The sequence below is a fragment of the Pseudorasbora parva genome, chromosome 18 (genome assembly GCF_024679245.1).
Source record: "Pseudorasbora parva isolate DD20220531a chromosome 18, ASM2467924v1, whole genome shotgun sequence".
Lineage (NCBI taxonomy): Eukaryota > Metazoa > Chordata > Actinopteri > Cypriniformes > Gobionidae > Pseudorasbora > Pseudorasbora parva.
Window position 1 is genome coordinate 31,220,953 of NC_090189.1, and position 27,467 is coordinate 31,248,419.

A 27,467-nucleotide genomic window follows, 5' to 3' on the forward strand; every position below is an offset into this window, starting at 1 on the left:
AAAAAAAAAAGACAATTAAATGTTTAATTGGTTCCTATTGTGTGAATTAAATACAGTTAAAACCGTAAAGACTTGAATGTCTTCTATTTTATATTATTAGATTATTTTATAGCTAGCCTACTTGAGTATAGCTGTTTTGTTACACCCTTTTACTACCTAATATTCATGAGCAGTGTCTTGGTCGTATTCATATGTAGTATTCATAAGTTTAAAAAAAATGCTGTGTGTTTAAATTGTATGTTTAGGTTATTAAAAACATGAAGTGAACGTCACGCTACAGTGTGTCACGTGATAATGTGTAGTTTCAAGATGGCTGCGGAGGATCTCCCATCTCAATTTGATGTTGTCATTCTCGGAACAGGTACGGAATGCCTGCGTTGGTGTGATCATTTTAAACTGTTTGCTCTCCAGACGTGTATTTTGTGGCCTGGTTCGCTATGATAAATGAGTGTAGGATGACAGTCTCTGTGTTTGGCTTCAGGCACGTGAAACAGACACAGCGAAATATGAACGCTAAAGCTAATGGGGCTGTGTGTTTTTGCTATATATGATTAGGAACGGCATTTATATATTTATTTTGACAGCCGTTTTAATGTTAAAATGTGTGATAGGATGGAAACTGTAAGAGCGAAAATAAAATCCCAGAATACCGTGTGGCAGGCTGGTAACGTTAATGAACGAGAGATGCTGAATCGCAGATGAGCTGGAGACGGTGATGGAGGAACACTGACTTGACTGTCTCTTCACTGTTCATTCTGCATGCTACTGTCATTCCTGAGTCTGTTTACTACATAACTGTGGATCATAATACTTAGTGACAACCAGTTTTGAATCGTGGAATGGAATCAGGATGTGATGCAAGCTTGATTTGAACCCGGAACGCTTTGAGTCAGCAGCACTTGTCCATGTATGAGACTCTAGGATTGTCTGTTTTGTGCATCAGGCATATTTTTTTATTATAATTATTTATTTGTATTATTATCTTCATAAGACTTTAGTTAACAGTCCAATTCTCACTATAAGTTGTTTAGTATCTTGCATATTATTATGGTATTGACTGTTTATAAGTATTCATAAAGCACATATTAATGCCTTATTCTGCATGACCTCATTCTACATCCTTTAATCCCACCCAATAACTGAACTTAACAACTACCTTACTAACTATTAATAAACAGTAATTAGGAGTTTGAGGCAAAAGTCATAGTTAGGGAGAATTGGACCCTAATCTAAGTGACCATAATTTTAATAACAACTTTGTCTATTGTCAATATAACAACATTTGAAATTCGCCAGGGTAAATTCTACCATGATGGTAGTTTAACCAACTCAGGATTACAGGATTAGTTTTGAGTTGACAAAAACCAAACAATTGTATTAAGGCTTTGTTGGTCCCATGATGCTGATCATCATCTTTCTCTGTCAACTCGTGCTTTGATCCTGAGTTCAGGAGTTTAGCTGTGACATCAGCATTGAACAGCCAATCACACGCTGTGGGACTGAGATTCGCTTCTCGCGAGACAAGCAGTGGGATTCATTTCTCTCTTCTGCAGAATATTACCTGATTGAAAAATATTAAGAATTAAAAAAAAAAAAGCTGTCTATGAAAGAGGACAACTTAAAGAAAAAATGGTATACGTCAGTGCAAGTAAAAGTTATGAAGTTAGTTTAGTTGATATAGAGAAAATTGAACATTGCTCAGTAAGCTTCTTTTTTTATAGCTTTATTTATTGATTTTAAAGCTTATTCATATGACTTTATGTAGGCTATTATATTAATTTTAACAAAGTGCCTATTAATAATTGATTAACTAAAATGATAAATGTGTAACTGATTAAGGGTATAATAATTACATAAGTTATATCTAAATCATTCAAAATTATTATTTTTTATAAGTAAGCATTGTTAAAGGCCAGACGCTTTAGTCTTTAATAAACATTTGATAGGTAGTGACCTTAGATTTTGAGCAAAAACAGGGGGAGTGATTTTATTTAATCAGAGATGTGTCACTTTACTCACAGCTTATTGGCCCAATTTCAGTTTGAGATCTTTTATCCAGAACATAACCTGCCCCAGAGCAGGTTAGCCGTGGAACGTAAGTTACTATGGCGATGAACACAGCTAAAAGCCAAACCACTTTAATGGTACCTAAAACCCAGGATTGGCACAAACTAAGCTGAAACAAATCTGGCTCGGCAGCTAAACCAGCTTCATGGTACAAGCCCCAAATCTGATGCAAATAATACTAATATGTATTATTATTATTATTATTAATTCTTGTTATTTCTAACAGTTATCAACAATTTAATATTAAACATATTAATAGTATTACTAACTTATCTAAGTACTAACTTATCTTAAAATATCAGAAATTTAGAAAAAACAATATATAATACAATTATTATTATTATTATTCATTCTTGTTATTTCAGACAGTTATCAACAATTATTATTTAAAATATGAATAATATTACTAACTTATCTATATTGTTTTTGTCTATTGAATCTGAAATTCAAATAATAATAATAGTAATAATATTTAATAATAATTAATAATAATTTTAACACTTATTAATAATTGTAATAATAACAACAAATAGTCTATTATCAGTATAACAACATGTCATTAAAAAACATCTAAAAACAAATTCTCCAAACCGGATCCAAATAATAATAATATTAATTATGAATTAATTACTTATTAAGTATTGTTATTAATGTAATTATTTCCAAAAGTTATCAAAACGTATTATTAAAAATACTAATAATAGTACTAACTTTGTCTATATTTTGTTTTTTGTCTATTGACTGTATAAAGCAGCTGAAATTCTGCGAAAAATTGTTATCATCACTAAATGATATAATTTTGAAAACAATGTTGCTTCAAGCTGTGAATACAGATCTAATAGTTTCTGTTTAAATTTCTATTTAGTTCGTTTTTATATTAATTATTTTAATTAATGGTTTAGCAGACACTTTTTATTCATAGCAATTTGCAACACGGTTATTTCATGATCATCCTCTTGCAGTAATCTGTGATGGCTTGAACTTCCGGGGATCAAACCAGAACCGATGCTACCGACCCAGAATGAACAGTGAGTTTCCAGAGTTTGGCCCTACTTTGTGCAGCAGTGCTCTAAAGTAGTGCACATAAACCAGTTTGTGGTTTAACCGAACTTGGAGCTGACCCTGACTCTGTGACCCGCTTCAAACCCAGCGTTGAATTGTAGGTTTGTGCTGCGGACCCTCTGGAGGGCGAATACTTTACTGGACTGTGTGGTGCAGATCGAGTCCCCTGGAATGATACTGTCCTCGTTCTCTCCAGTGTCCTGATTCAGAGTGCAGAAGTGTGTTTATATGCAGGCCAGATCCTCAGGACAGTGCTGAAGCCAGCGGGAGATGAAGTTACTCCCCGGTGCAGGGCATTGTTCTTCACAACAGGGAGTAGAGGTAGATGTGGGGAAAAAAGGAAAAAAAAAGAAAAGAGGGGTTAGTGCGATTGCTAAGAGCAACGCTCCTGTGCTGTGATTGATGGTGTGCAAATGAATATATCTGGCCCACTTCTGGTTCCGCTCATGCAAAACCACCAGAGTCAGTTGGTCCCAAAGCAACCGGTGACACGGGGACACTCACAGCTTGGACTATTTCTGCTCAGACTTCCGTGTCAAGGTTGCTCAGACAAGCGTGCTTGTCCCAGACTCCCTAGTTTTTGCTGCTGGATACAGGCACAAATGAGGATATGGACAGGGAGCAGTTGTTAATGAATACTGTGGCCCTCATAATGATGCCTGCTAGACCCTGTGACTGTGTGAAGGACTGCGTTCCCGTCGGTCGCGCCCCGTCAGCTGGTGAACTCGCACCTGACCCGGCTGTCCCCAGAGAGTCGACCAGAGGGTCTGGTGCGGTAGGAGCAGATGCCTGTGGACCTTTTCATTTTTTTATATATACTGTTTGGCTCAAAGGCCCACAGTGAAATAGAATAATCAAGAACAAAACAGCAAACTCAAATCCCCCCTGGCTTCAGGTTATTTCGCTGTAGTTGGTGTAGTGACGTGTATGGAGCAGATCAGGTCCAGTGGATTCCTTCATAAAAATCTGTTCTTGTATTACAGAAACTGTTATGTATCTACAGAATCAGTGGCGTAACTTTGTATTAAAATGTGTGTGTGTGGGTGTGTGTGTGCCCTTGTTTATATTACATTGTGGGGACCCCATAAGGATAGTAAAACCTGAGATCACCTATATTGTGGGGTCAAAAGGCTTATAAATCATACAGATTAAGTTTTTTTGAGAAAGTAAAAATGCAGAATGTTTCCTGTGATTGCTAGGTTTAGGGGCAGGGGCAGTGTAGGGGGATTATAGAATGTACAGTTTGTACGGTATAAAAACCGTACAATGGCAAACTCACTGTAGGCGCTTTTACATTTCTCTTTGAAACCAAATCTTCCACCGCCATCTTGTCCTCAGCTCCTCGCTGTTGTGATGAATGAAATCCGACTCCTGCTGTTGGTAGGCTATATCTCGTCTATACACGCCGAATTTTTGGGACTTTAGCTTATTCAATGATATTACGCAGCGCCTGAAAATAGTCGCCAGCACGCGCTCTGTGCAAGCAGGTTGTTACGTTGGTTATGGTTACGGAAGTTAGCCTATTTTTAAGGCGCTGTGTAATATCATTGCGCCGCTGCACCCTACGGCAGCAAATTTCCTTGTTTTATTATGCAGGAATGAGAGTATAGTCCCTAGCCATATCGGTCTAGAAAATCGCAACTTTTTATTTTCTGTCGGTCTTGGTACACAATAGGGCTGGGCGATATGACGAAATATATCGTCTGGACGATAGAAAATGTCTATCGTTTTATATAAGGCTCTATCGCTTACGCCACGATAAGGCGTTTATGGCAGAATTTTACGTCAAGATGCACCTCACGCCACGGCATGCCCATGCAATACATAAACGCTCTCCCTCTGTCTCTCTCTCGCTCTCTCACTCACACACACACACACGCGCGCTGCCGCCTCCCTTCCACTCACGTCACTTTTTTTAAATCCCCCACAGCGCGAAACACGAGTCCCGCAAACGCGCCGCAGAGGAGCTTGTTTGTAATCAGAGGACAAGTGGCTCCTAAGTTTCGAAATGGTTTGGGTACAAGGTGATCGCGTTGAAAATAAAGGCGTTTGTCCAGCCTTAGAAGCTCATTTGAATCATCGCCGCGGCTCATTTAAGAAAATGACAGCTCCGAAGAGACGCCGCTTTAGTTTGAGGTAACGCTAACAATAATAAAGAAAGACGATCAACACCTTATGTGTTTCCACTGAAATGAAGATGTAATATATTTCCAAATGTAAGCCCATCTTAAGCGAAATGCACGCTTCATACTGTCGTCTGCTCTGGCTCTAACCTCGAGTGTTTACTTTTGGCAAACCTTGTGAGCGCGCAAACCCAAACGCTGTGACCTCGCGCCAAATGTTTTTTATTGGTTTATTAAGTACAAACAGGCGAGTTATGAAAAATTGAGTGCGAGGGATATGTTCAATCACACAAAAAGATTTTGGAATGAGACGGCCAACTGTAGTAGCGTTTAGTCCACTGTCTATAATAGCCTAATTTAGAGATCACTTTTTTATTTATTTTAACCGACAACTTTGATCGGTTAACGTTGATACGGTCAGCCATCGGTCAAACGGTCATCGGTAAACATCCCTAGGCAGGTGTTAACTTTACTAACAGTCTTGCTTTAAAAAAAAGGTTCTAAATAAAATAAAAATGTAGTCCATACTACCTTTATTTGTTTTGTATATCATTTCAAACTGCATTTCCACATTGCAATTTTGTATAGACTATTCATAAACTGAATTAATAGAAAGGTTGCTATATCGTTATGTATATCGTTATCGGGATATCAAATGAGCTATATCGGGATATGAAATTTTGGCCATATCGCCCAGCCCTAGTACACAATGTAACTATACACATCACAACTGTTGTGATGTAAATGTTGGCGTCACTTATTGAGCAGTAGGCTAGATGGAGCCGTTTACCTCCATTCTTTGTGCTAAGCTAGACCAGCGGTGGGAGCGTCAGACAGAGTTATGGCATGCACAGAGATGAGAATGGTATGTATGGCTGTATCTAACTCTTGGGGATACGGTAAATAAGCTCAGCAAAAAGTCGGCATGTTCCTTTAAAGGTTCATTGTAAAGACCACCAGGCCAGTGTTATATATTTTGTTCAGCTGAGTTCTTACAATATCCCAAATGTTTGTAACTATTTGTAAATTAAGAGAAAATTGCTATTTTAACCAAGGAACCGGGATGTCTGAGGCGCCTGTCAAATGTTTCATATCTGTGTTACCATTGGTTTCCAAATTGGCAGATTTTATTTATTTATTTTATTCATTTATCAATTTTATTGGCAGAATTGCTTTACTCTTAGCAGTGTGCAACAAGTGTCACAGCAGACGCTGAGCAAAAGGACAGAGTGACGTAATTTTAAACACATGAAAATGTATCTGATATGATAAACAGTGCTGCGTTACCTCGTACTCATGACCGGAATAGCAGAAATGGCGCCGCCGACTTTGTCCCGTCATAATAAAAGTCCCGCTGCTCATGAGCCGTGTGTTCAGCAGCCTTGCTCAGCTCCACAACACTGGGTCTTTTTCTGCTTCATACTACAGTAACGTTAATATACGCATCCATGAATATGAATCCTATCACGATTCTTTTCCACCGACTGTGAGGTGAAAACCACATGTCCCAAGATTCTGAGCTCAAACGTGGTGTCATCAAATGACAGTGTACATTTTTGGGAGAATTATTCCTTATAAATACAGTAAGCTAAGCCTTGGATAAAACTAAGATATTGCGAATCATATTGTTTCGATCAACGATACATATTGTTGCATTTACAATGCAATATCTGGTTATAATGATGTATCGTTACACCCCTACTAAATACCAATTCAGATGCAGCTTCTGAAAAAATCATGAACGTTGTAGCCTAAAAGTTTATGTGTAATAAATTCTTTGTTGAATCAAATAAAATATTTATTTCTATTACTTTTGGTAATGTTGATTTGGTGTTCTCATTTAACACAATAATGACTTTAAATTATCTTTTGGGTGTAATTTCACAGCCAAATTTAATGTGTGATTAATTATTTTGATTAATTAGCATGTCATGTAATTAATTAATTAAACATTTGAATCGCTTAAGAGCCCTAGAAAACAGTACATTATGGCAGTAATAAAAATCTAAGAAGAATTCATCAGAATAACATGATAAACTAAATTATCCTGATGGCAATGAGATTGTAGGTTGAAAATGTGCTTAAAATCAATGGTCCTAAAAATAGAATTCATTATTTTTATGTATGTAATAATGTAGAATAATGACATCTTAAAATGACCTGGGCATTTTTGCGACATTCACCCTTGTATCCCTTTGATTTAGTTCACATGCACCAGATGAAGGTCAAGGCATATCCAAGCATGAATATTCCATGCAAGCAATATTTGTTTTATTTGATTCCTATGAGGCTATTTACACAGCGGTCTACACTTTTTGTCAATCACAAAACAAGAGTTTTTCTTCATGCTGCATTTAAACACTCATCAACCTATAAGATCGAATCTCTTTTCTGAAGGTGCCATCCGCTACACTTACCCACACTTTTGGGTGCGCAAATGCACAGAAAGATATTTTGCCAACTGGTAAAAGTCCAAATGGAAACTGTATTTAGCAGTATTTCATGATGACTGTTCGCTGATGAGATCTCACACACAGCAGCGGTAGAGGCTAAAGGATGCAGACGTTGTGATTGTGGAGGTACAAGACTCTTTACTGAGGAGCATCATTAGAGGCTAAGCAATCATTGGCTGACAGGCCTGACTGAGATGCACGTTTAGTTCATCTCATATCAGAGCTGTGCCCTCACCTGCCGCTAATAGAGCAGCAATGAAGAAAACAAGCCAGCCATTTCACTGGCCTGTTCTTTGAGCCTGGGTTAATGTAACTATTCATCATGTTTGGACCCCATGTGCCTTTAGCTTGAATAGCCTCTATTAGCAGTCATGTGATTATAGAACACCTTCACAGATATCCCTGTGCTCTTTTCAGGTGATTGATTTCTCATGGCTCTTGAGCATTAGTGTGGAATTGATTGTTAGTTGGACCTCCAATGGGCGTCATAGTCACAGACTGCTTGCAGATTGTCAGCGATCGTTGTAACAGGGTTTATGTCTTTGAAACGTGATGATTGTCTGTTAAGACATCTGCGTCTAGATTTCATTTAGGGCCACTGTTGACGCCGACCTAAATTTAAATAAACAAAGTATTTATTTTTCCTGCTGCATTATATTGCTGGTTGTTTTGTGGGTCAATGACATGACAAAAACAAAAAATATACACAAAATTGCAATTCATGCATGCAGTGTGTTGAATATACATCATTGGTGAGCTTACTTTCGAAGTTAAAATCCATGCTGGATATATTTGTTGGGGGGGGGGGGGGGGTACATTTTTTTATATAACGTAGAAAAAAATCCTTATTAGTGCATCGTTAGTTGATTTGTAACATTTTATGTGGTACAACCTTTTAAAAAGCATATTGTTTGTTAATAATATCTGTACACAAAATACTCATTGCCTTTAAAAAATAAATACATTTAAAAATGTTTCTGAAAATAACGAGAAAGATAAAGTCTGCATGAACCGGAAGTTGCAACGAACTATACTTCAGTGTTCTGACTTGTTTCCAAATAAAACTGAGTATTGAATAGAAGGCGGCAGGGTTTTATTTTACCACACACTCTCCATCTCTTGCTTGTAGCAGACTGAAGGTTTGTTAGGGAACTGCAGGGGGTTGATGAGTTTATGAAAAGCTAATAATGTCTTAAATCGAATGTAAAAGGAAAAGTAACTGAGATTATAAAATATAAAAAAGACTAGTATGCAGTAAAGACTGTAGTAAAATAAATGAGTATATGTCTGTAACGCCCTATGACTTCCGCATTATGGAAAACATGGACAGAATCATGGTATCAAGTCATATAAAATTAAATCTACTGTGTAAGCCGTGATTTTTATTAACAATAAACCGAGGTAAAGCATGCAGGAGAATCATTCGAATATCGAAGATAAAGCAAACCATTAAACAACTTACAAGAATAAATAAAGAACAGCAGAAACTGAGGACTATATATATATATATATATATATATATATATATATATATATATATATACAGGACAACTGAGACAGTAAACAAGAGACAGGTGGGGATAATTAATCAAACAACTAACTATCTTTGCGTCCCAATTCGCATACTATCCATACTAGATAATATTCGAAAATAGAATTAGTATGTCCCAAACTGTAGTACGCTGAAAAGAGTATTCCAAAGATACCCGGATGGTTTACTATTTCCGGTCAGAATTCGAAGTGCGGATCGACGCGCACTCTAAGGGCTGATATTGCCCACAACCCATTGCCAGTTGGACGAGGATTCTATTAGAACTACAAACACGGATAAAAAGTGTTAAAAAACTACAAACATGACAGATGTGCGAGTCAGACGGCTAAGTTGAGAGGTTTAGATGAAGGTTTTGAGTGATCAATTATCAGTATTTAACCTGACGAAAATATATTTATTTAGTATTGTCCACATAATTTTTTCACTTGCAGCAGCATTGTCAACTTTTGTAATGATACGTTTGGCCATTAACTTTTTAAAACATCATTATATTTAAACCGCAAACACATGAGGAGATTCTCTGCATTAAAGATCCACACATGGCAGATGAACGTGCGGCTACATTTCTCTCCGATACGGTAGGAGATTAAACTGAATGTGGAGGATTTTAACTGTGACAAATCTGACGATCATTGACAGGGCAGTTAAACGGTGATGAGATGCACGTAACTAAGCGACAGCATCAGTTAAAGATGACAAAGTAGTATGTCCCTAAGCTTGCATACTTTACTGCTACCCAAAAGTATGTACTTTCACAAAAAGAGTAAATACTTTTAGTAGAGGTCGACCGATAGTGGATTTTACCGATACCGATAGCTAGGTTGAACCTCACTTGCCGATAACCGATTAATCAACCGATAGTTTTTAAAAAGATACTAGATTACTAAATATAATAATAATAATAATACATAAAATAACAGGTAAAAAAGCAGTGCTGAACTTTATTACAAGAAATAAAAAAGTACTGAACCATTAAATTGTGTTAAATTTCATATGTACATATGAAAGTATTAAAATGAGAAGTTCTAACAGAAAAAAAATCTACAGAAAATGACTAAAACATTAAAATATTACAAATAAATCTTTCTTAAACTATAACCTAGAAACATGTATGTAAATGTCAGGTAACAGACTGCAAATCCCATTTGTTAACAAGGATTATTTATTTAGGTAGCTTACATGAACTATATGCATTATGTAATGTACATTTTACAGCATGTATTAATATTCGAGCAATACAATTGTACCATCATCATTTTCATCATCAATCATGTTAGTTCATAGTGCATAAAAAAGGTTAACAGATATAACTGACAATGAATAATACTTCTACAGCATTTATTAACCTTACTTAATGTTACAAATTGAATACTATTGTATTATATTATGTGTTATCATTTCATATAAATCCAAAAAGTTACCTTTTTTAGAACACAACGGTTTTCTTATCAAAATAACAACATGTATTGACATCTAATGCGTTTATATTTCTGTTGAATGCATGATACAGTTTCTCACATCAAAAAAAGTTTCTCAGTTACATCGTTTTAAATGCTTGACGTAACCGTTGCTGCTAATATTAGCATCCTGTCAGCCTCGACAACAAAGTACATATACTGCTGTTCTTCCCCTGCTAAAGCATCTAGTCAACAAATCAATTACTTTATAATGATTTGGCAACATGTACTGAAGTGTTCTGTATTCATACCGTTTCTCTGTTGGTGTTTTAAACGTGCATCAGATGTGTCAGCGCGCTCTGTGCAGCCTCACGTGTTAATGTAAACAATCAGTGATAGTTTTTCATTTGGCCTCTAGAGGCCGCTCTCGCGCTATATAATGCCAATAGACCCTTCTCAGAGCTCTCGTAGGCTACTGTGTAATGACAGCAGCCTTCTCAGCTGCTCCCGCAACGGACGCAAACCGGAAAAACTATCGGTATTGATTTTTCCTGATAACTGATTGTTCCACCAATCAGCTATCGGTAACGATTAATCGGCAAATCCAATCAATCGGTCGACCTCTAACTTTTAGAACGTAGTATAAGTAGGCGAATTGGGACGCAGCAAATGACAAAAAAACGCAAACATACTTAGAAACCATAACAACCGTGTAAACAGAAAGGAAAAAGGGCCACAGCGTGTGTGACCAAGGTGAAAATGGGCTCTCGGTGGAACTGGTGTGAGTGAGAATAAAGGTGAAGCCGGAAGGAGTGATGAGCCTAGTGGAGCCAAAGGAAAGAGGGACAAGCCGTAGGCTAGCCAGAGGCATGGAAGTCCATGGTCAACCAGGGTGATGACAGACGGAGCTGGATGAACGAGGGAGCCCAGTGAAGTCTGTAGGTTGACGGACCACAGTGGAGCCGGGGACGAGGAGGAGTTGGAGCTGGCTGGAACCAGTGGTGGCGAAGGAGACTTGAAGCTGGGTGGGACCAACAGAGACTAAAGACCTTGAGATGACAATTCATCATGCCATTTTATAGTAACTGAGTACAGCACACCCTCAGCTTTGGGTGTATGGGCGAGGCTGTACTCCACTAGAATACCTTCAAAGATGGATGTTGTGCATGCTCAAGCACCTGGTCAGACTTCATTATTGGATCTGACTCCAGGATGAAAATGACCTCCGCTGTTAGTTCGGTCTCTGGCTTCAGGGCGGTTGTGGGCTCTGAGTCTGTGGTGGGCCCTGGCTGGGCTCTGGGTCCAATGTGAGCTTTGGGGCTGGTGTGCTCCTCAGCAATGCACACTGAGAGCTGAGTCGCATTGTGCAAGCACCCTCTCCACATAATCTGCAAAGCTCCCTCAAGGACCATCCCCAGACAGCTTGGCCTTAGTCAAGGTGTTGAGTCCGAAATAATAAAAAGTGCATTGGCAGTTGTCTGGGTAGTGGGTCACCTGAGCCAGATCTAAAAACTCATGGGTATGGTCCTAGAGGGAACGGTCCTCTTATATGAGGCAGAGAAGCTGGACCGCTGGTAGATCCATTATAATCTCTTCTTTGTAGTCCGGATGCATCACTCTATGTTGAACATGGTTTTCAGTTAGTGACCTTTTAAATTGTGTATTGTTCCTCACAAAGAGCAAGGTATTATTTCAAAAGACTTGGAATATAGAACAAAATATGCATGGACCGATGCTTTATTTTTCGACTTTCTTGTCAAAGCAAAAAAGTCATAGTTTCAGAATGAGGAGGGTAGACTTTTAAAAATAAAAGTTTTTTGATAATATGGTTCCATGAAGAATCTTTGGGGAATCAAAATTGTTCTATGGCATCACTGAATTTATTTTATTTTTTTTTGGAACATTTACTTTTACTGCTAAAAAATAAAGGATAACAATTTTCATTTAAGGTTGAACTTTCCCTTTACACTTCCTGAGATGTGAATGAAAGGATACAACAGCATGGTGTGTGTGTGTGCGCGTGCATGCGTGCGCGTGCGTGTGTGAGAGAGAGAGAGAGAGAGAGATAGAGAGAGATAGATAGAAGGGATGGGTGACATAAATGGGTGGAGTGTAAGAGAAGTGACCTGCCCCCCCCCCCTCTCTCTCTCTCACACACACACACACAATCCCTCCCTCGCTCCCTCAGCCTCGACTATAAATAACCGAAAAATGACTTTCAAGGTGCAGAGATAGAATCCATTTGGAATGTTCTCTAAAATGAAGAGTGATTTATGATTTCATACAATTCCTGCTGAAAGCATTCCGGGCTTTGCCCGGTCATCAAAGTCCTGCCAGCTCAAATCTATTATTTATCGCCCTGTATGTCTATGTGGCATCAGAACTTTATGGCAGGTAATGTTTGTCTTTAGCAAACATGATGTGGAAAAATCAATACCGGATAGGATAAATGGCATTAAAAGATGGCGGCGAGAGGTTATTTACACTTTTTAAAAACATCTTCAGTATTATCTGGACAGATATATTGAGGCACCTCGGACCGTCGCTGTTCTGGTAGGTGCCTAATTGAGATGCATCTGTTTAAACAGGCCAATTCAGTTAATGTGATACTTTTCCATAAATAAAATGAACTTTCCTCAGTTTTGGTGACTTTTTGTAATGATGCCATTGTAATCCCCATAAAGATTATTGGAGGCGCTTGCACAAGTCATTTCATAGTAAATGTTTCACGCTGTAGGCAAATCATTGTACTTCTGTAATTTGATTGTAACCGGATTTGTGGGACTTGATTTTATCCATCAGGAATTTATAGGATCGTGAAAAATAGGCATTTAGTACGTTTTTGTACGATCTGCCGCACCAGTAACTGTAGGGGTGGACATGGTTTACATTGTACAAATCCATATGAAAATTAAACACATATAACACACACAAACACACATGTATATATACACAGAACAATGAATCAGCATAATGAGGAACATGCATTATGATAGTCAACAGGGTGAATTCTGATATCATACTATTCAATTTGGACGAGGGTTTTTGGTCTCACTGTAGGCGGGGATGTGGGTGTCTAGAATCCCAGGATTCTCCATCAGTGAAATAGCCAGTGCTCGGGAAGATACGACGGGCCTGCTCGGAATAAATCACTTTTCCATTGTGTGTGTGAGATGGGGCTGTGCAAGGCCAGATGAAGAAGAAGAAAGATGGAGGGACAGGGACGCTTCAGTGCCTTAATGGAGTTGTTTTCTGCCCTGGTGCTGCTCAATCTTGCTCTCAGGGACCCCACGCGTTCCTTCTACCTTTTTTAGTGCAGCTTTTCGAACTATGTAAACTTCCGCTCAAACATTATGTAAATACACCAATTGAATCCATTGGTGTGTGTGAGCTAGAGCTTGAACAAGTACTTATTTTTAATAGTCAGCGAGTTATCCGGGAAATGTTTACACTGTTTAAATGACTGTCCAAACGCAGTGCAGCATCAGCAGTCATTGCCAGATTCATGCTGCAATTTCATAAATGATGCAAAAATAATCATATGACACGTGCTAGTTGGTGTGTGATGCTTTACGTTCTTCGATAGTTTTATAGTAGTAGAATTTTGGGTTTTTATGTAAATGCTCTAGATATAAGAATGAGAAATTGATAAAACAACTAAGAAATCATTAAGTCCACTGAGAATGCATTCGAAATCATGTTATTTAATAAACAATTTTAGTTGTGTATTTATTTACAGTTAGTAATTTTAAGTTATACACTTTTATATTAATACACTTTTATAAAAATTATCTTATTTTATTTCAGTATTTCTATTTACAAAAATATTTTTCACATTTTAATTTATTGTTGAAAAATCGATCAATAAATTGAGAAAACGATAAAAATCATACCCTAATTGTGGATAAATGGATGAAATTATCCATTGATTTTTCCAATTCCTTTGCCAACTTCTCAGCTGATTTATTTTCTATGGTTTTTTTCGTATTATTTTTATGCTAGTTTTTATTAAAAAATTTATTTTTAATTTTCATGAAATTTTTTACTATTTATATATTTTTTTAATTTAGGTTAAACAAATCTGTTTCAGAAACATTTACTTCATTTTTTTTTATTTGCAGTTAGTAATTTTATTTTTATCTAATAATTATATATATTTTTCATCTTTATTTAAATGATTTAAAAGTATTTTTTAAATTACCGTTGTTGCTTTAGTTGCTGCCCTGATGAGAAATTAACCAATTAATTGAAAAATTTATAAAAATCAAGCGCCGATTGTGGATAAATAAATATATGTGGATAAACAAATGCAATTTGATCGCTTATGCAAATAAGTAAAGCCACGTTTCCACCGCAGGAACCAGGAACTTTGGGTGGTACTTAGTGTGTTTAGACCGCAGGAACCAGGGTCTAAATGAAGTTCCGGGTAAATATTTCCCCCTCCAAACGGCCCTGCTCGCGAGGTAGTACTTTTTCAAAGTTCAGGAACTTTCGAGGGCGGGACTTGGGCGCTGAACATGCTGATTGGTTTAGCTCATGCAGCATTTTATTTCAACCGGCAAGTCTTTTGCGAGGTTCATTCAGTAAATATCAGTCTTGCTCTCTGTCTGATGGCACGCATTCGTCTCAGCCATCTCACGTGCAATGTCCGTAATAGCTGATAATAATATATATTGTCATTTTAAATCTAGCTTTATTGTAAGCTTTCTGAATATGCTGCATTCTGCTGAATCTCCATATTAGTGCTCTTTTCTGTCGTTGTTAATTTCCTTTTTAGTAAACCTATACATGACCAGCAAAAGCAGCACAGCTTGAATCTCTTCCATACTCGTTATTAAATTTTTTACAGTCTATTTCTCACCATGTAAACGACCTGACCGATTACTATAAGTGTGCGTCCTTACACGACGTGACAGCGCTCATGTTGACAAGAGAGGAAAGTTAATTTTTCTGAGGGGTAAACTTTTTATTTTGTAAGTTAGGAAGATAATGTTGGAATAATGACACAGGGTATATTGCCCCAGGCAGTTTTTACTTTAACTGCGCCTGACAGAAGAATTTTTTTCCGGAGATGATTATTACACTTTACAACAAATAGCTTATATAATACTGTATTAGTCCTGGTGGCCGTTAAGAGTTGCTATGGCTACAGTTAACACATTCCAGCTGGTGCAGAAAACGGCGTTGACATTTTTGATGCGGCAGACAAACTGCATGTGACAAAATGATTGCGTTTGAAAGTCATCACATGTAAACACCAGATCGGTTTAGATACGTCTCATGTGAACAGTCCACTAAATCTTTCAATCGGTACAAAAAAATTTCGTCATTTTTGTTGATGATGTCCAAAAAATGATGTCGTCATTTTTTGTTCTTTTTTGCGGTCGCGCAAAAATGATTACTGTCCGTCACTGACTTGGAGGAGCAGTCGCGCGCAGTCCTACATCACCGGACTAATTTGCCTAATCTTCTCGGAACTTTAGATCGCGGTGGAAACGCAGACAGCTGCAGGTCTGGGGGGGAGAAAAGTTCCTGTAAAAAAGTTCCTGGTACAAATTGTTCCGGGTAATTTTGGTGGAAACGAGGCTTAATATTTTAATTCAAATATCTATTGATCATTGATCCATTTTATAATTCATGTGCCAATTTCTCAGTTGATTGACTTTTTTTTTTCAAATGATTTTTGAGTTTTTTGATTTTTCAGATTGGTCACTGTACAAATGACTGCACACCCAAACCACCAGTATCATCCATAACATATTTTGCTATTAGTCAACTTGATGGGTCACAGAACGAATTGACCAGATAGTTCAAACCCTATTGTGTGAGCTCTAAAACCTACACTGTAAAAAATTTGTGGTGGTTTTTGTTGGTTTAACTTAAAAAAGTAAGTAACCTGGTTGCCTTAATTTTGAGTTTATTGAAATTAAAAATTTGAGTTGATACAATGAAGGAAATTAGTTTAATAAATAGAAACTCAAAATATTTTTGTATCTGAACCACATAAAAAATATGATAAATCATGAAAATAGCACAATTTGGCATGTTTCAGTGCGTCATCAGAAATAACACACACATAATTACCCAATATGCTTACAAAATCTTTTAATAATCTTTTAATAAAGGTTGTCGAATCTCAAAAAATGTTCATTGTATTAACTCAAAATTTTAATTTCAATGAACTCAAAATTTTAAGAGAACCAGGTAACTTTTTTTCTAAATATTTTTTTACAGTGTAGTGATTGACTTTACTTTGGAATAGGAGATGAAAGCTTGAATAAAAGACATTGTTAGCCGTGTCGTTGTCCTCATGCTGAGTTGCTGTTTCTAACTGGATGTATCCGCAGCAGTTACAGTGAATACGCCTGAAGCGAGCCTTAATGCTTTTATGTTTTCGTCAATGTAATTGTAAAAGCAGTCGCACTGCTTCACTATTTCAGCGATGTGTGCTTGAAACAGCACGCATTTTGCAAATTGAGTGAAGCAACATTCAATTCCGACTCAGAGAGAGGTTGGGCAACGGTGGTCATTGACAATGCTTTCTGTCTGTGTTCATTTCCCAGGCCTCACCGAGTCTGTCATTGCGGCGGCCTGCTCCAGAGTCGGACAGAGTGTTCTGCATTTGGACAGGTACCACTCAAGACACTATTAGACTGAAAGATTCCTTGAAATTCAGAAGCATTGCTTGGCTATTTTCTTATTTCTGCTGCTGTGCACCTTCAAGTAAAGTGGAATTTGATGCGCAGTGTCTATAAATGAGATTTACGTAAATAGATGCACACAAACATTTACATTAGGTTAAAACAAATGGAACTTTTTTAATTTTGCAGGAGGAACTACTATGCTGGAAACTGGGCGAGCTTCACATTCAATGGCCTGCTCTCGTGGATCGAGGAATATAAGGTCAGTATTTTAGCTTTTTCACTCAAATTTATGAGGATTTGTTGTCCTTGTTACACCTTGCATGTAATTACTTTAGTAATAAATATACCGTAATTATGCGTAATTACATGCAACTAATCCCTACCCTAAATGTGTGTAGTTAATTATTATTACTCAGTAATTAAATTAGGGTCCTATGATTTCCGCGATGCGATAACAGACTTTACTTTAGAATCTTCATAAAAACAGAATTTACTTTTATTAAAAACAGAATTTACTTTTATTAAAAATAGTTTACTTTTATTAAAAACTTAAAAAAATAATAATAATAAATAAATAAATAAAATGAGACTGTTGTAATATATCTATATATTACTGTTGTACAGTAGATTTTAGCTGTGTCTCAATGTTATAATTTTTTTAAAAATAATATATTAATGTTTTATGGCTTTATTTTTATTTTTGCCAGAAAAAATAAAACACACAACACAGAATTCCTGGGGAAAATATTTCATAGGGCTTAAAAAAATGTTTTTAAACTTTTAATAAATTGTTAAATTGTATACGTTTCATGATTTCAATAAATAAGACATTCTCTTTTTTACTAAAATGTAATTAACCATTAAAATGGAGTCCCAAAAAAATGTAAAATAAAAGAATATTTTGGGGAAAAAATGACGGAATTTGGGAAAAAATTGACACTGATTTCATAGAGCCCTATTAAATGTATAATTACACGGTAACACGGACACATGAAAATAAAGTGTAACCGAGAAATACCAATTGAATAACTTCTATGTTGTAGGTCACCTTGTGGTTTTTAGCCAGCGGTTGATTTTAGTTTTTAATGTGTGTTCTCAGAATCAGCAGGAGGCACAGATCGCAGAGTCGGAGCAAGTATGGAGAAGCCTGATTGATGAGGGAGAGGATGTGGTGCCTCTCAGCTCTGTGGACTCCTCCATTTCCAACTTAGAAGTTTTCTGTTATGCCAGGTTAGCAATAATTGTGCTTCACTTCACAACTCACACAGTCCAAAATTGGTCAAATATATGATGGCAGGTCCTATATGTTTAGTCTCTTAAATCTTCTTTGAATTTCACTGAATTTAAAAAAATTACAGTTGTGGCCAAAATTATTTGAACACCTTGACAGATTGGAAAAAATTGACCTTTTTTTGCCTCCAAAACGTGATTTAATTTAATGTTCATTCAACATGCAGATGGTTGCTCTGACCATCAAATATCAGATGAAGTGAGTCGTACTGTTTTTATCCACTTTTAACTTTAATATATGCTATGTCCACCTTTTGTAGCAATTACATCAGCACACCTCTCTGGCAACATACACTCCTGAACAAAATCTTAAGACCAGTGGATTCATTTCAAGTTTTACACATTTCGCACTTGACAAAAAATAGAGAGTAGGCAATTTATTGAAAACTGCATTTAAACTCAAACAGGCCGTTCATCAGCTGATCAAAAGTTTAAGACCATAGCCCAAAAATAAACGCACAACTGTACTAAAAGTGTCCAAAAAGGACTCAGTAGTGAGTAGCCCCACCGTTCTTGTTGATCACTTCAAAAACTCGTTTCGGCATGCTTGATGCGACTGTTTCCAGGAGGCTGGTGGGAACGTCACTCCATGTGGTGAGGATGGCTTCACGAAGGGCATCCACGGTCTGGAATTGATGTCCATTTTTGTAAACTTCCCTTGCCATCCATCCCCAAATGTTCTCAATGGGATTTAGATCAGGGGAACACGCAGGATGGTCCAAAAGGATGGCAACATTATTCTCCTGGAAGAAGTCGTTCGTCAGGCAGGCTTTGTGAATTGCAGAGTTGTCCTGTTGAAAGACCCAGTCATTACCGCACAGACGGGGGCCCCCCGGTCAAAAGGGATGCCCACTGCAACAGATCCACATAGCCAGTCTCCGTTTGACGCCCCTGCACAACCTGAAGCTCGATTTTCCCATTGAAGGAAAAAGCACCCCAGATCATGATGGAGCCTCCTCCACTGTGCTGCGTAGAAAACATCTCAGGTGGGATCTCCTTGTCATGTCAGTAAAGTTGGAAGCCATCAGGACTGTCCAGGTTAAAACATTTTCTCGTCAGATAATAAAACTTTCTTCCACTTTTCAATGTCCCATGTTTGTTGCTCCCTTGCAAATTCTAAATGGGCAAGTTTGTGTCGTGGGAGGAGACGAGGCCTTTGAAGACTTTTTGAAGACAACCCGTCGGATCCTGCGGCTCAGTGCAGGTGAAATCTTTTTGGGTCTACCACTTGACTTTTTTGTCCCATAATTGATTTTTTAAGAAATGTAAAATGACTGTCTTACTGCGTCCAACCTCAGCAGCAATGGCGCTTTGCCTTTCGCCTTGCTTGTGCAGCTCAACAATCCTGCCACGTTCAAAGAGAGAAAGCCTTTTTGCCTTTGCCATCAGGAGATCTTGACAGTACGACTGCTTGAAGGAATTTGCCATGAAAGCCATATTTTTGTGCAGATTTGACCTTTTTATGGCTATGGTCTTAAACTTTTGATCAGCTGATGAACGGCCTGTTTGAGTTTAAATGCAGTTTTCAATAAATTGTCTACTTTCTATTTTTTGTCTCTTGCTCCTGTTTCTTCTTTTGGCATTTTGAATCAGCACTTACAACTTTCCTTTGAATGTACAATAGATCTGTCCAGTTTATTTTCCAACTCGCCCTAAATGTGCTTGATGGGGTTGAGGTCCAGACTTTGAGGGAGTCAGTCCACCATTTTCAATGTCCCAGCAGATTCCTTCCGTCGCAGGTAGTTCCGACAATAAAACGTTTTGGGTCAGTGTCCTCTTGGAGAATAAATCCAGGCCCAATAAGATGACTCCCAGATGCCAAGTGTTCTAATTATTTTGGCTACCACTGTATAATTTGGGGGACCTTTTAAGATATTGTGCAGCATACACTGATCAGGCATAACATTATTACCCCCTTCCTAATATTGTGTTGGTCCCCCTTTTACTGCCAAAACAGCCCTGACCCATCGAGGCATCGACTCCACTAGACTCCTGAAGGTGTTCTGTGGTATCTGGGACCAAGCTGTTAGCAGCAGATCCTTTAGGTCCTGTAAGTTGGACTTGTTTGTTCAGCACAATTTGGAGGCCAAGTCAACACCTTAGACTCATTGTTCTACTCAAACCATTCCTCAACCATTTTTACTGTGTATTCTGACACCTTTCTATCAGAACCAGCATTAACTTCTTGAGCAATTTGAGCTACAGTAGCTCGTCTGTTTGATCAGACCATATGGGCCAGCCTTCGCTCTCCACGTGCATCAATGAGCCTTGGCCGCCCATGACCCTATCGCTGGTTCACCACTGTTCCTTCCTTGGACCACTTTTGATAGATACCGACCTCTGCAAACCGGGAACACCCCACAAGAGCTACAGTTTTAGAGATGCTCTGACCCAGTTGTCTAGCCATCACAATTTGGCCCTTCTCAAACTCGCTCAAATCCTTACACTTGCCATTTGATTTTGCCCTGCAGCTCAAGCTGGAAACTTGTACATTGATCTATCCTGCTTCTGTTACACATTTGCGGGAGCCAATCCCAGACTGGTTTATCCACCAGGCGCGCTATTGGTGGGTTTAACACAATGACGGCTAGGGAAGCCCATTGATTGCCCAAATGCCCATTGATCATGCCTCTTGTGGTCTGATTGGTTGAAGCACTATCCAATTGCGTACAGAGTTATTTGAATTATGCCCATTGATCACGCCCCTTGTGCAGTAGAAAATACAGAGCAGACTCCTCAGACCAATGTTCAGTTTTAAATTGAGCTTGGTCTGGTGATAGCCTGACAACATTTTTCCTGCTTCTAACACATCAACTTTGAGGTCATAATGTTCACTTGCTGCCTAATATATCCCATCCACTGACAGGTGCCGTAATGAAGAGATAATCAGTGTTATTCACTTCACCTGTCATTGTTATGCCTGATAATCAGAATAATAATAATCAGAATAATAATAAACATGGAGCACTTGTAAACTGTTACTTGACTAGTGTTATTATTTGGGAAACAATTTCTGATTGAAAATGGTTTCAAATGAAATCCTTTTTTCTTTAAAAAGTATTAAAATGGCAGATAATTAATAATAGATTATAAATAAAATAACGTATAATGAATAGCTATAATAATTATAATTTATAAATACTTTTAATAATAAATAACTATAAAATAGTTTATGCACAAACTATAAACTATGTTTATATGTGATTCCTCATAAAATCTAAATAATGAATACAATGTTGAATGTTTTGAAATGAGGTTACTCACTAACAATTGTGAGTTATACATCACAATTTAGAGTTATATCATTTGTGAGTTATATCATTTTTGGGGACTGAAAAATAAAAACCTCCAGTCAACCTCCAGATCAAAAAACATAGTAAGTACGTAGTGTATAAACACAGTGTGTACTCCAGATAGTGTACAAGGCCAGATAAATATTTTAAAATGACTGGAAGGACGTAGACCAAGAAGAAAATGCATTTTTTTACCTGTAATGTAACATCATTCAATGTTAAAAATCTTGTTATAATTATTTTATTAATTTTTGCTGATGGTGTAACTAATTTCCCTGTCCTCTATAGTGAGGAAGAAGAGATAGAAGAAACGCAGACCCCGTTAACAAGCTGTCAGCCAGTGAATGCTGAGACCGAATCTGAACAGACCTGCGGAGACTCTACAGAGGCTCAAGACACGGTTACAGGTGATGACGACGCCACAGAATCCAATGCTGAGACGCAGAACGAGGAGCATGAGGAGCAGCACACATCTGAGATTTCAGAAACCAGCCAATCACTGGAAGAGAAGGAGCCGCAGCCAATCAGCAGCCCAGCAGATCCACCTGTGGAGATGGAAAAGAAGATAACATATCAGAAGCTGTTAAAAGAAGGACGCAGATTCAACATCGACCTTGTCTCCAAGGTTTGTATTGCTTTAAAAATGATAATCAGAATACTATATAATAAAGAGAAAATAAAATAATAGGAAATCAAGAGCTGCTTTATTTACCAAGACTTCAACTGAAATGAAATCTGATACTTAAGAATGTTAATATAGGTTACTGCCAGAGCTGGACTGGGGCTAAAATTTGGCCCTGGCAAACCCAGCCCATCCGGCCCATGAGTTCCCTGTGAATGTTTTTGCTGGGGTTGGGGCCTTAAATTGGAGTAAATAAATAAAACTAGGACAAGGACAAATAATGATAGATATTATAGAATTTGCTGCAAATGCAGATAAACTTAATATTGATTTTTTGTCACACAGAAATGCACTTGACTGTAAAGCACTGATGATTTTGAGCTAGGATGCAGTAAAGTAAATTTACTGCTTTTAAATGCTGTCATCATTTACTCACTCTCATATCGCTCCAAACCTGTATGACTTCCGTGAAACACAAAAGAAGATATTTTGAAGAATGTTGGCAACCAAGCCATTTTGGTTAGGCTACCATTTGAATATTGTATGAACAAAAAAACTGAGTCAAATTATTTTATTTTATGTTACAAAGAAATAAATTCATTTAGGTTTGGAATGACATCAGGGTGAAAAAAAGATCACATTTTTGGGTTAAACTACCCCTTTAAAAATGATCCTATTTTCCAAGAGTTAACACAATTTAAGTAAGACATTAATATCTATCTTTCATGAGGCTATCATTGAAATATAATTGAATTAAATTTCATTAGATCTATTAAAAAAGTTCATAAAACTTTTAAAGAGGAAAAAAAGCTTTGTCCTTAATTCATGGGATCCAGACTTTAAAGCTGTTTTATATAGACTGTAGTTTAACTGTAGGCCAGTTTCATTTAAATGAAAGATCATGGTAGTCACAGGGTAAAAAACATAGACTGTAAAAACCTTGCTCCTCATGTCTATATGGTTTCTAAAATATATAAAGCATAGACTATATAATAAACTATTATATTTGTAATTTACACATTTTTTAATAAATGTTTCTTCCAAAACACCATATTTCTTCGCTGTTAGTAGCTGCAAGGTAAACTGTGCTTGTGCTACAGTGAAACGCTTGTGTGTATTGCCGTTTTCCACTTTACCTCGTCATGAATAGGCTACATGCTCGTGGCTGTTTTCAGCTGGTTCAACACAGAACCTTTTAAGTTCCTGTATCACACAATTGTATAATACAAAATTAGGAGCCAAAGTGCCGTTCATAGAGCAGGATTTAACACAGCATAAGTTCATCATCGGCTGAGCTGTGCGGATATTCGCATTTTGCAGTTCCATGTTCAAATAATAAATAAATACACAGAACAAAAGCGCCTAATATGGAGGGGATGTCTCTCTCGCTTCAGCCTGTCAATTCAGAAGACAAACCAATGGGCCGCTGTCGCTGCATGTTGTCAGTGACACACACAAAAAAAAAAGCCCCTTTCGGCTCCAAAGTGCGTCGGCCCACCGGGAAAATTCCCGGTATGCCAGAATACCAGTCCAGCCTGGTAACTGCTGTCTCATTGTTTTCATGTTTACTCCAACATGTGTGAATAGATGCTTTGAACTATTAAAATGATCTAATAAAACACCATGAAGTAGTGATCGCAGTCTGACATCTAGCATTACGTGAACTTGGAAGGCAGTGAAATGAAATTTATAGTGTTCTTTTTGACCCTGTTCAAAGTTGATGTATTCACGTGGTGCATTGGTGGATCTGCTCATCAAATCTAATGTGAGCCGATACGCAGAGTTCAAGAACATCAGCCGCATCCTCACCTGTAGAAATGGAAACGTAGAGCAGGTATGAAGCAGATATTCTGCATATTAATTAAATGTAAAACTATCTATCTATCTATCTATCTATCTATCTATCTATCTATCTATCTATCTATCTATCTATCTATCTATCTATCTATCTATCTATCTATCTATCTATCTATCTATCTATCTATCTATCTATCTATCTATCTATATCTGTCTGTCTGTCTGTCTGTCTGTCTGTCTGTCTGTCTGTCTGTCTGTCATCCTTCATGTTTTTCATATGGGAATTGTATTTTAGGTCTAACATAATACATCTTGCTTCAAATTATTGGAGCAATTGCTGTAAGATAAAATGATTAAATTGATTTGCTGCTCGATTCATCCATTTCCATTTACTAATGTACCTGATAAGAGTATTGACGCAAAAGGTGTTTCTCATTTCACTAAATGCAGCATTGTAATGCAAAATCCATCTGTGTGAGTAATTTAGGACTAAAGGTAAGCCGTTTTTCCCACAATTGTTACGTCCCCCTCTGTGTGTAATATGTATACTTGTCCATGCAAACTTCCATGAATACATACACGTCACTACTTTAACCTGCTCTATCCGGTTTCTCCCTCGTCTGAAGGTCCCGTGTTCGCGGGCTGATGTGTTTGCCAGTAAGCAGCTGACCGTGGTGGAGAAACGCATGCTGATGAAGTTTCTTACCTTCTGTCTGGACTTTGAGCAACACCCAGAGGAGTACCAGGGTATGACCCCTAGTGATTGTTTCCCTTCAGCTCTGTGATTCACATGGAACATCAGAGATCTATCACAGACACGCACTATAGATTTCAGGTCATATTAGAAATCTCGGTGAGAATTCAAAATTGAAGTCAAATTTGCCCTTTTTTACTTAATCATCATTTATTTAAAATAATTTCTAGTTTTTCAGATTTATTTTCAGATTCTCTGCTTTTGAAACTACAAACACATGTCTGTAAATAATAGTAATCAGTAGGCTAAAGGCGGGCGTTCACTGTGAGTCAATTAGCTTGATAATCGCATCAAAGCAGCTGGTTCAATTCAACCAGTGGCAATCACATGATCTTTCGCGCTTAACACAGAGACTGGAGCTTTTATTATTGCTGCTTTAGCTTTTGATAGAAAAAGGAAAAAGAACTTGTGTGCTTGTGTCCAAATAATTTGTTGAAAAGCAGAGAACAGCAGCCATTCCTTTCAACAGATACAGAGAGTGCGCACGTGTCTATGCATGGTGTATGGTTGCAGCCCCTGAGCTATAGCCTAATAATACTCATCGATGCAATAGGGGACAGCCGTACACTGATGAAAATTGGGCCGAATCCTCAACGTTTTTAAACATGTTTAAAAATTATTGAGAGGTCAGGAGGTGCTCGTAACGTGCTTGGCTCGTCTCGTAATTCCTCTCTCACGCTGTGAGCTGTGACCATACAAGCATCCACTATGTCCACGCGATTTCTCCAGAGAGAGAAAAAATGCAAGCAAAAATCGCAAACCTGTATGCCTGGCTTAACATCCACCGTACAATTAAATGTCAGTACATTAAATAATAAAGCCCCCCCTACAATATTTCCCAATGTCATAACTTAACAAATAAAACTAATTTTATTAAATAAATATAAAATTACATTATTACATTATTACATAAAATTACGTAGTTCCAAAATAAGAATTCCTTTAAGTGTAATTCGCAATAAAATAAATAAATTAAAGGTGGGGTAAGTGCTATCTGGTAACCGTTGTTGGTATTTAAAATCACCAAAACAAACACGCCCCTACCCCCAAAAGGGCCTCGCCCCTATTTTGATAGCGCCGCCCCACACATATATAAACCCAGAGGCATCAACGGCTATGGCAGAATCATTGTGTATCTAATCCAGGTCGAATATTCAATGAAAAAGTCATCCCTTCTATCACAAAAACACAAACCGTTCTTGTGAGCAACTCGATAGTACATGAGCAAGACAGTCCATCTAACGAACATATTACAATTATGACAAGATTAGAGATAGCGATCAAACTGTTCTCATGAACAACTCTATAGAACACAAGCACGACAGTCCAGCTAACGACATATTACAATTATGACTGGATTAGGGTTATATAGATCATGAAAAGAGTAAACAAACATATATTAGGAGTATAGTATCTTACTTGTCGGAGGCATTGTGTGAGCTGATGCTTGAAGCACACAGTGAGGAGATTTAGATGCTCCATACGGTGTGGAAATGAACGGGTCTTTATCATCGCTGAAGTGAGACACAATACGATCGCAAATGGACTAACAAGCGAACATGACACACGAGCATAGTCAAGCAGCATATATTAGGCTAGTTCTCGGCTAATGTCCGTCATGTGTGACTCGTGTGTTTTGAATAATGACGTGCACAGAGCGAGAGCGAGCGCTCTTCTCACCATGAATAGTAGACACGCCCCTTACCTGCTGATTGGCTACAAGTTTATTCCACTCGGCCCGTGTCCTTTTTCTAAAACGGTTTTGAAAAAAGACTTACCCCACCTTTAAAGCTACACTGTGTGATATTTTCCCCCATCTAGCGGTGAAAATGTATATGACCATCCAGTGAATAATAGTTTCTGTTCCTCTCAATTCTGATTTCGTTTTAACTCCTACGGTGGCCAGTTTAGTCCAATTTAATTCACATTCGACATGGTGCCATCCATTGTTAATACGCAAAAGGCGAAGCTTGAATTTATGGGTATGTCCCTCTTTGGCTACTGTACTTTCAAAATGGAGGGTCAAAATGGCGACCAGCATTCGAACCCCTCACCCGTATGTATTTTCAATGGCATATTATAAACTTACGAGAATACTTTATTACTTGAAAGAAGTAAATATACATTAATGAGCACATATATTTTTGAAAGAACTAAGTGTTTTTAGCTAAGGGTAAACAAAAAAATGTTACACAGTGTAGCTTTAAGTGTAACAAAGTAATTTTAAGTAATAAAATAAATTAAAATAATAAAAAAAGAAAATGCACAATAATTAAAAAATATATATATTTAACTGCATTTTTTTTATATGCCAGCAATAATTTGTGGTAAATTTGTGGTATGTTTCTTCGGTTCATGTGCTTTTTTTTATTTTGGATGGCCTACCATAGCATAGCCATGAAGAACATTTTTC

General features: G+C 37.5%; 1 protein-coding gene across 2 annotated transcripts in view; it reads left to right on the forward strand.

Moving 5' to 3' along the window:
* Positions 1 to 278: 278 nt before the first annotated feature.
* The window catches only part of chm (CHM Rab escort protein), a 93,337-nt gene continuing 66,148 nt past the window's right edge, over positions 279 to 27,467 (forward strand). For both annotated transcript variants that reach the window (XM_067423224.1, XM_067423225.1), the window contains exons 1-7: positions 279 to 361; positions 17,218 to 17,284; positions 17,485 to 17,557; positions 18,398 to 18,528; positions 22,170 to 22,506; positions 24,221 to 24,337; positions 24,927 to 25,047. In XM_067423224.1, the coding sequence (XP_067279325.1) occupies positions 295 to 361; positions 17,218 to 17,284; positions 17,485 to 17,557; positions 18,398 to 18,528; positions 22,170 to 22,506; positions 24,221 to 24,337; positions 24,927 to 25,047 (913 nt within the window). In that variant the 5' untranslated portion in view covers positions 279 to 294. The remainder of the gene's footprint in view (positions 362 to 17,217; positions 17,285 to 17,484; positions 17,558 to 18,397; positions 18,529 to 22,169; positions 22,507 to 24,220; positions 24,338 to 24,926; positions 25,048 to 27,467) is intronic.